This window comes from Patella vulgata, chromosome 2, assembly GCF_932274485.2.
Source record: "Patella vulgata chromosome 2, xgPatVulg1.2, whole genome shotgun sequence".
Taxonomy (NCBI): Eukaryota; Metazoa; Mollusca; class Gastropoda; family Patellidae; genus Patella; species Patella vulgata.
This window is the reverse complement of record NC_065880.2, coordinates 26255978-26266502: the sequence shown is the minus strand read 5'-3', so window position 1 is coordinate 26266502 and position 10525 is coordinate 26255978. Positions and strand designations below refer to the sequence as shown.

Here is a 10525-nt window from a genome sequence, read left to right as displayed (position 1 = left end):
GATAACAACACGACTTCAAGTTTAATTTGGGGTAAATAAAGGTTGTTTGATTTGTGGTTTTAGTAAAGGTCTACTGTGATTTGTAATCCACAAGGCGGAGTCAAATAGTTTAAGTGCATTATTCAAGGGCCCTCACAAGCCTATGTGGTGCCTCAGGGCAAAAGTTTCAGTGACGCCCCCCCTCTGCACCCAATTGATTTTTTTATGATTAAAGAAATTTTAAAATACAAGTTTTATACTCTTGACACTTTGTCTAAATAACAATTGATTGAATCGACTTATATGTAAAAAAATTATGTTTATATCCCCTTCAACTCTTCATTTGATCATAAAACCCTATTAATATATGATGGAAATATCATAATTCTACCCTCTGGAGAGGACCTGGAAAGGATAGTGTCTAGTCGTTTGGATAATACAAAACCTCGAGGTCCCGTGTACACATTGGCGTGCGCGTAAATGAAACCTTGACAGTTTGAATTGTAAATAAGATTAGTTCAGATCGCGGGCAAAATTCCCCCCACAGCACACTCCATGGCGTACATCTGCCTTCATTAGACCAGTCGCTCCAGAAAATTGGGCGTTAAACCCAGTATCATTTCATAATATGTAAACGCTGATCCCGTATTGTAATTGATTAAAGGCTCAATACCACTCTTGTTGTAACTGAATAATATGTCCCAATCTTTATTATGGTCAACAAATTGTACTATTTTACAATATTCCAATTAATTGATGATACAAATTTCATCTTAACACACATAATTTAAAAAATTGGAAAAATTCAACTACATGTAAATGATCCGAAAAGCCTAACGTAAACCTTTTCAAATGTGACTGGGATTTAAAAACATTTTCGAACCCTCAGGACAAGTAAAATAGGATGTAATGGATAATTTACACAACAGGTAGGACACTAACACATCTAGTACTTAGAATAAGGCTATTTTTTATTTTCTGGAGCTGTCAAGCCAGCAAGAGTGTTATTGTCCCTTTAATAGATACGCGCATGTTTCCGAGAATGGATTGCGTCTTAATTATCAAGATGTCTGCTGGCCTTGCCCTATGTTTCGAGTCGTTCGAATGGGAAGCAACCAGATCCTGGCACTTCAAAATCCTTTTTTGTTCTACATAATTTTTTAAAGATAGATTGCCAGGCAACGAAACATACGCCCACAGCAGCTAAATCGTCCGGGCAGTCAACAAGAGTTGTCGCATATTTTTAATTTTCGGTAATGAAACATTTATAATACACTAAAATCTGATTATAAATTTAAAGTCAATCGGATATTAACTTTGGCCTCTAGAGCGTCCAGAAGATTTTTCAAAGTGATCAAGGGCCATAACTCTGGCAGTAATTATCGCAAATCGCTGAAAATCAAAAGGCTTCTTCGTCTCATGACCGTAAACACTGTGTATAAATTTAAAGTCAATCGGATATTAACTTTGACCTCTAGAGTGTCCACAAGATTTTTCAAAGTGATTAAGGGCCATAACTCTGGCAGTAATTATCGGAAATCGCTGAAAATCAATAGGCTTCTTCGTCTCATGACCTTAAACACTGAGTATAAATTTAAAGTCAATCGGATATTAACCTTGGCCTCTATAGCGTCCACAAGATTTTTAAAAGTGATCAAGGGCCATAACTCTGGCAGTAATTATCGGAAATTGCTAAAAATCAATAGGATTCTTCGTCGCACGACCTTAAACGCTGTGTATGAATTTAAAGTCAATCGGATATTAACTTTAGCCTCTAGAGCGTCCACAAGCAATTGTGGACGCCGGACGGACGGGGGCGACAATATATACGACCACATTTAAATGTGGGCGTATAAAAATATATACATGTATTTAGAATTTTATTTTGAAAAGAACTCGTCCTGATGTCATCCCTATCAGTCATAATGTACTACTATTAGGTTTGCGACTGCCTGGGTTATCAGTTAAGTCACTACACAAAGTATAGAGAAAGATTGCCAATGTCAAAGTAATTACCAATATCAAACGGAGAACTTGCCCGGAGTCATATAGGCCTGGGGTGGTGGTGGTGGTATTGGTGGTGGTGCGCTGTACCATAAGGTCTGTCATTGAGTCAACTGGCGTGGTTTCGATTCCCCAGTGGTACGTAACAAGGAGTGGGATAGCCTGTCCAACCAAGTGGGTTTTCTCCGGGTCCTTCCACTATTAAAGACCCCTACGCTCAAGCGAATTATTGAAATTAAATTGAACCATAGGCCTGCACAGTTGATGACACAATTTGGCAGTGGTATACGTCAAGTCTTCAGAGGAAGGTAACGCTTCTGAGTTCTAAACGGTTGAAAGGAGATAACTCCAGTATAGCCCCACTACAAAAGACTTCATGTAAATTCTTGATTCTTTTTCAGATAAATACATTATATATTTTATAAAAATAAATACATAAACAATTATCATAATAAATAATACAATTCATAGCTAGAAATGGGAATATACATCAGAAAATATTATGAATTCTAAACAGAAATATACTGCAGTAATACACATACAGTTTGTACATCCACATAGCTTAGATCATCAAAATTATAGACAATTAGAAATAAAATATTTTAATTTTAAGAGGATACCCATATGAAAAACAATTAGGCTTAATTTATAAATAACAATTCTTCAGGTTTCAATCCCCTTTCCACCCCACCGCAAAAGTGAACTATAATGATTTATCAAGATGAAGAACAGACATACACAAAAATATTCACATTGAAGCAGGCACTATCTCATGAAGAGCACTTGAGATTGTGTAATAAGTTTCTTGAAATAAGAAGGCAACTAAACAAGTACAAAGGCACATTACGAAAACCAACATGTATTCATGATATTGTATACCCTAATTTTGTTGAAGGTATTCTGTGAGGCACATTTTGAACTTCTGGTGATGATGCTAAATCAGAGCCACTACCAAAACTTGCACTAAGTTGAAAATCATCCGAATAATTAGCAGAACTGGTTAGAGACACTGCTGCATCAGCATCTGATGGTAAATAAGAACTAACAGATTCAGTATGGATAGATTCTCTGGGCTTCGGGACATATCTTTTCACCCGTGGTGTGTGGACCCTGGAGCTCGCGGGAGATGAAACATTTTCGGAATTCCTAGGTGTTAACTTGCCCTCAGATTTTATTGTTGATTTTCTGGTAGCAGGAATGGGCGAGTTTTCAGATGCAACAGGATTGACTACAGGAAACTTTAAAGATGACCTAACACTTGGTTTACTCTCGGAAGAAAAATTAGGAACATATCTTGGGGAGGGCTCAGAAACCTCAGAATTATCATCACTCATTAATTTCTTCAGCTCTGGTTCTTCAGTTGACAGAAATTGTTTAGTATCATTGTCTGTTGTTGACTGATACACTTTAGAGTCAGCAAAATCACTGCGATAATTCTGAGATGTTCTTGTTGACTCCATGGGAGCATCCTCATCTACAGTTTCTGACATATCAAATGATGTTTGAGATCTTTGTAGAATGCTACCCAATTTTGAACCAGCCCTATCATTATCAGGTAACGGAATATCCTCATCACTTTCATGTTCAGTGTCAGCTTTAGGTATATGCACCTTTACACTTTTCTGATTCATGACACTCCCTACTCTTTCATTATCCTCATCAGTAACACCACTTGTTGTACTGGGTACATCTGGGGACACAAATCTTCTCAGTTCTGGTTCTACTGCAACCAGAGGTTGAGGAGCATCATCATGTTCCATTACAGCTGGTGAACCCCTAGTCGACTTTGGTGTTATTGGCATGTCCTTTGAATGTAATTTAGATGTAGGGGATTTTACATCTTTATTAGAATTGGATTTTCCGAGCCGATTATTTGAATTTGACAGAGATTCTTTGTGTTTAACTTTTGGACTACTGGATTCTTTTGATTTTGTTTTGGATGTGTACTTTTTCTTCAAACGTGGAGGGCTTGACAAATTGCTTGCCATTGTTGACATATCATGGACAGAATCCAAAGTTTGATTAGCTAGTTCTTTTTCCGCGAGCCTTCTGACTTCAGTTAACGTATCTGAAAAATTTGTAACATTTAATTCATCCTCTTGTTCAGGGACTGCATGCAATGGTTTTTGTGTTTTCAAACTTTCTTCAGTCTTTTCTTTCTCTTTTAACCACTTGGGATTTCCCTTTGCTAATCGCAGTTTCTGAGTCTTAGTAAGTCTATAAGTTAGCTTGCCTTTTCTAGGAATAGATTCTGGGGTTTTCCTAATCCAACTTTTATTTCGGGGGGATTTGATGGGTACCTCTTTCTGGAGATTCATCTTTCTTTCAGAGCTAACTGTTGATTTAGAGAAAGATGAAGAAATGGGATACTCATTTTTAACCTTTCTGATATTATCTGGTTGTTTTGGGGACTGTATTGCAGTGTTTACCTTGCTAATAACATTTTCTAAACCATGAGATCCTTGGATACCAACTAGTTCATTTAATAAGGCTGTCAGGATCGGGAACACTGCTTCTGTTTGATTATTTTGAAGTAAGTGTAACTCTGGTCCCTGTTGTTTTACTCTTGGACCACAATGATTCACTGCAGACCTTGATTTTACTTGATTGCTCAGTGTAACATGCTTCTTTTCTGAACTTTTAGCAACATGGGAAACTTCATTTGGGGTTTTATGTCCATTAATACTTCCTATTTCACTAATATCATCTAAACTTTCGTCATCCGTATAATCAACAGGCCGTTCAGTTCTTAATCTTGGTTCAGAGTATTTATTGTAAAATAATGGTGGGGGACATATGACATTTGGAACCTCAAGGTCATCTTCTTGATTTTCCAAATCAGGTTTTATGTCTAGTCCTTGCAGGGGAAAGTGTCTATTTCTCCTTTTATTACGTTTATGTGTTTGTGTGGAAGAGGAGAAATGTTTTGGTTTTGGACGTTCTGGTTCAGAAATAACGACATGCACAGCCTTTTCTTCCGTGGGAATAGTTTGCAGTAAAACATCATGCTTCATAGCATCAGTCATAGAACCCATGTCATGGGATGATCTTAGTTTATTTTCATGACTGCTGATATCTTTAGGTTGACTGTCATTTTTAAAAGGGGATGCCTTTTCATCTTTGTCAACTGGCTTTACATCTATGAAATTAACATTTCTTTGATCTTCGATTTCCGCTGTGTGTAACTTTGACTTGAGAATAGGTTTACTGGATACATGTCCTGCTAAACTTGGCCCCAGACACAGCAAACGAAAGCCTAACACAATATACCCTATTTCTTTTCCCATCAGGCTGTAGATTTTAAATAAGCCTTTGTCACCATGAACTGATGGGACCGAAGCACCATTTTTCACAATATCTACACAAATGTCTTTCATAAGATTGTCAAGCGGAACACTGCTATTGCCTACAAGCTTTGGTGTTTCAGGATACATGTCTAAAACCATAACATAAAGAGGTGTATTTAATAAGTGGGCCTTTAAAGAGTCTACACTTGTTGTGAACAGACATGATTTTCCCTTTTTCACCATGTAATTCCCATGGTTGTCTTGGAGTTCAGCAAACTGGTCTGGCATTTGATAATATGGATCACGAGCAATCTTTTCTTTAATTGTTTTACTGAGACCATCTTCTACGTGGTTAATTAAAATTGTCGGAAAATCTAAGAGTCGGAATGCAACGGCGGGAAAGCGACATGTTACATGTGGAATGTACAGTTTGTCGATCACTAACTCCAATGAAAACAACGACTCTTCAGGCACGGGCATCTCGAATTAACTTGACAATCGCTCTAGGCGATCACTGGATCTATTTAACAAGAATCAACGAGGAAACACCATTTTCCCTTCTCTTTTTGTTAGCAAAATTTCCAAACATCGAAGAAATGATAAGACACTCTCACATCACAACAAGTTTTGACCCGTGATGTAAACAATACCACAACGAGGCTAACAGGAAATGTATGTTTGGTCACCCAGTCTCTTGTTGATTTTGGTTACCCAGTCTCTTGTGTTAATTAAATATAACGGTACTTTCCTGCGTACAAACTGTGTGATTTGATGATATATTTAGACTAAAAGCATTCAAACTAATTCATCTATCAAATATTTGCTGCAAATCCCCCTCAAAACCTTTTATTTTCACGGGGAGATACCTCAAGCTATTCCCATGTACAAACTGTGTGATTTGATGATATATTTAGCCTAAAAATAAAAACATATTCAGGGGCGGATCTAGGAATTTTGAAAAGGGGGGGGGGGGGGGCGCCGCAAAATGAGGGCACTGACCGTGGAGACGGGGCACGCCGCTGAGAGGGGATTTTTTTTCTTTTTTTGGGGGGGGGGGGTCCCCCAAGAAAATTATCCGTCATTTCCTTGCATCTGTAGCCATTCCAAGAGCTATTTGGCTGATATTTTCGTCTAAGTAAACGTTTGGAAATCGTTGAAAAAGAGACTTAAAATCGAGCAAACAAGCCAGTTGAACATTCGACTCGAAAATTGTCAAGGCATTATGATGGGAAAAAAGACGAATCTATTCCCTAGCCACTTCACTATTTACGCCTTGTAACTTGTACTTTGTACTGCCCGCACATGAAACAATGCTACATCAAGTTGCACTCATGCACGTCGGTGATGGGCATGAGTGTATACGCCGCCGATTCCACAAGATGTCTGCCTATAGTCACTCTATAAGATTCGGGCACCGTCAGCTAAACAACAAGAATTCGTTTGAAAGTGGAAGCATTTTAATTAGACCAGACTGGTGTGTTTGAATCGATGGTTTGAGTCATTTGGGATCCCTGCAACGGGTTGGGAACGGACATATTTGGGTCTGAGAAAGGGCACTTTCAGCAGTAAAAAAGGGCACTGTCTAAAATTAGGGGGGGGGGGGGCGCCTCTGATATTCAAACTATACATGTAAATCTATCAAATATTTGCAGCAAATCCCTCTCAAAACTTTTTTTTTTTCGTGGGGAGATACCTCAAGCTATAAATACACTGTTTTTAGAGGTCATGTCTGTCACCTCACTTCATTGAGGGAGGGTCATTTTTTCAGAATGCATTTTCATTACTGTCCATTTACCATACATATTGAGACCTATATGTTATTAATTATTTTGTGTCAAATTATTTTCCGCCGTTTAATTGCGAAGTCGTTTGTACGTTGACACCCCTCAATGTTCCTAATGATCATTTGATTAATACATATTTTTCTAGTAGGATTGGGTGTCTTTACTTTCCATATATTTTACCAAATTTGCCATACTTTTATTGGAATAACCCACCCGATAAATACTTTCGGTACAATGTATCTTTCAAGGTCATCAGCGTATACGTATTTTATAGTAATTATTATATTACGTACACTGGTAAAAAAAAATTAGGTCAGAGACATGTTCGCGTTCCCTCCACCCCAACAAAAGCAATATGAAATAAAAACCACAGAATACCTTAACCAATCAACAAAACCCCCATCTTCAATAGAAGACTTGGTCTCGCTTTCACTCCGTACATCTTTTCAAGCCCTTCACTTAATACCCTGCATATTTCGGCACTAATTTCGATTGCCTACTGACCCAGCTGCGATCGAGCCTGTCAGATTCGTCGATCATCGCGAATACCAAGTCTCGAGATTTCCAACTAAAATGTCTACCTGTGATAATCGAGTTGCAAAGTTCAAGGTTCGTTCAAAGTCAAGGTTTTTGTGGAGGTCGCCATGTTTGATTTGAGTGTGTTTGTGTCATAACCTCTGATTGGACGCTATTGTTCATGTGTCTGCGGTAAAGGGTGATAACGTAGCTATAAGTTCGGGAATTGCTTCGTTGCTTCAGAAGCATGCAAGATAATAAAAAACTAATATTAATAAATAGGAAATTGATAAAAATAAAAGTTTGCAATTACCTGATCAAAAATAAATAAATAAATAAATAAATAAACAAATAAATAAATAAATAAATAAATAAATAAATAAATAAATAAATAAATAAATAAATAAAAAACAAAAGCTCCATTTTTTGCAACAAGTATAATGGATTGAAAAATAAACGGACACATCTGAAATCAAGCAATTAAAATCCGCACAAAATTTTGTGTGTGACATTATCAAGAAACATCATTCGAGTGCTAGAGGGTTGTGTGCAGGACTCAGCGTTACGGTATGCATCCGAAAACCAAAAGCAAACAACTTTACGTGATTGCATGTATATGAATATAAAATAAATTGTAAATCTGTAAATACACGTATGCATTGTTATTGTTAGATATTTTAATGTAATAAAATTTTGAATGTGCAGAAAGGTTTATCATTTTTAAGGGGAATAGCTTTCTGGTTATTCGAAGCCACATTATAATAATACTTCCGGTTTTGAGAAAACTGAGTATTCGGACACTCTGCGGAATCGGACATATTATTATTATGACGATCCCGTATGATGTCGGATTAGACAGAGTCCACTATATTGTAAAATTAGGATGGAAATGAAAAAAAAAAATCATGGCGCCACTAATTAAAACCTTTAGTCAATATTTGTGCTCTCAAACACAATATATAAATGGTTGCTCAGTGGTTGATTTATACCCATGGCGGCTGCGCCATGTAGCTCCCCTCCACCACTTTCCCCGGTATTTTGGGACTCCTTATAAAGTTGGAATGTATCTTTAACTTATAAAGGTATGTCATCGTTCACTATTTACAAAGATGTGATAAATTGAAATTTCGCAACATTCGAAAGAAATCCTCTGTTAATGATACACAAACCTGAATCAAGTATATAATGTTTTTGTGGGTTGTGGGGGTGGGGGGTCTTTTTGGTCCGATCGAATCCAAGCCGGGAGGTTATCCACCGTCCATATGTTGTAGCCAGTAACATCAGTTGGATGTTTATCTTGTCATTTCCAATTATGCACTCATGTCTTTCCATTTAGAATAGGTAAAAGTCCACACAAGGCCATGTACACAGAACAACTGCACCAAAAGCATTAAGCGGATAACGCCAAATCCCCGGGAAGAAATAAAGTGCCCGAAATCTAATAAAACACTAATTGTACTGGAATAGCAGTAAAACGCGTTTGCGGCCGTCAAATATTCAAAAAATTTCTTTGGGGGTCCATACAAGGTCAGCTCCGCTTCTTATCCACTCGAAGAAAACCGGCGCCGCTGTCTGTAAACCTGAAATTTTTTCGGGAATTTCTAGTTGCTTCCCTAACTGTCATCAAGCCCTAATAAAACAGTAATTTTACTTTTCTTTTAATTGATTACCACGAATATGTACTGAGTTGACTATGGATTAAAACATTTTGTCTGGAGCGACTCTACTTTGTGCGACATTTTTCGAGCATCGAATATTATTTGTGAATGCAACTGCAACAGTCTGATTGGATGTTTGGAATTCAGAGTGGGATTTCGGTTACAAAACCATTGGATACTTTTGGAGTTGCTTAAACGGGCTAGAATAGCAGAAAACGCATTTGCGGTGGTTAGTTTTTCAAAATTTTCTCCGGGAGGGTGAGGCCCCCATGCCCGCGACGATTGAGTGGTTGTTTGGAAATCGGGTCAGCCAGGAAGGCTATATTGGACCAAATTGAAGTAGCTGTATTCACAGACTGGAATAGCAGGACAACGCGTTTGCGGCAGTTAAATTTTCAAAATTTTCTCCCGACGGCCCCGTCTCCTTGGACTGTAAACGATTGATTGGAATTTGAGTCAGCCATCTTAATTAGGCTATATTAGACCACTTTAAAGTTGCTTTGAAATAGCAGGAAAACGTGTTTGCAGCCGTCAAATATTCCAAAATTTTCTTTGGGGGTGGGGGAAGGGGGCCCATACAAGGTAAGCTCTGCTTCTTAGCCTCTCGAGGAAGGCCGGCGCCGCTGTCTGTAAACCCGAAATTTGTTCGGGCATTTCGGGTTCTGCTCCCCTAACTGTCATCGAGCCCGTACACCTATGTTAGAAAACCGAACATGAACACGCGGAGGCAGCCCCCCGCCCCCAATACACCTCCAAATTTTACGAAAAGGGTTCCTGAGTCCTTGAAAAGAGAAAAGGACCCCTTGTAGCAAACTTCATGGTGTACTCCGGGCCTTATTAGCCCTTGATGGTGCAAACAATTAAGCAGGACGTTATAACCCATTTCATGTCATTTCTCTTTTTAAACGGACCGCATTTGCTTAAAGTAAAAAATACCAGTTGAATGTGCTGCTGGGTGCCCTTTGCGCTGCTTAATTATCAGTTATTTTCCTAAAATTTCTAAGAACAATGACATGTGACATTTTCAAGGTTTCACTAATTTTTGCCGACTAGCGTAACAATTCAAGCAAGTATGGAAAATCCAGGAACATGTAAAAAATATGTAGCATACCAATATCAAAATATACATGTTGCGAAAAGTTTAAATCAGACTAAATAGTTGTTATTAAATTTATAAAATACATAAATGGCCATTTATTCATTCAGAGAGAGAGGGGGAGAGAGGGGGTGGGAGGTGGGGGTGGGCTTTACCGTTCAATTTTATTTAATATTTCGCTGGGGCGTAGGGGTGTTAGTT

At 38.1% G+C, this 10525-nt stretch overlaps 1 protein-coding gene across 1 annotated transcript; it reads right to left on the bottom strand.

The window, feature by feature from the left end:
• Positions 1 to 567: 567 nt before the first annotated feature.
• LOC126810446 (microtubule-associated protein 10) lies at positions 568 to 5924 on the bottom strand. Its single transcript, XM_050535519.2, has one exon. The coding sequence runs from the start codon at positions 5748 to 5750 to the stop codon at positions 2847 to 2849; it is 2904 nt and encodes a 967-aa protein (XP_050391476.1). The 5' UTR covers positions 5751 to 5924; the 3' UTR covers positions 568 to 2846.
• Between the last annotated feature and the right edge of the window lie 4601 nt (positions 5925 to 10525).

What these genes read in the sequence shown, in the direction of transcription:
- LOC126810446 (XM_050535519.2), bottom strand. Translation starts at nt 5,750, where the DNA reads ATGCCCGTGCCTGAAGAGTCGTTGTTTTCATTGGAGTTAGTGATCGAC.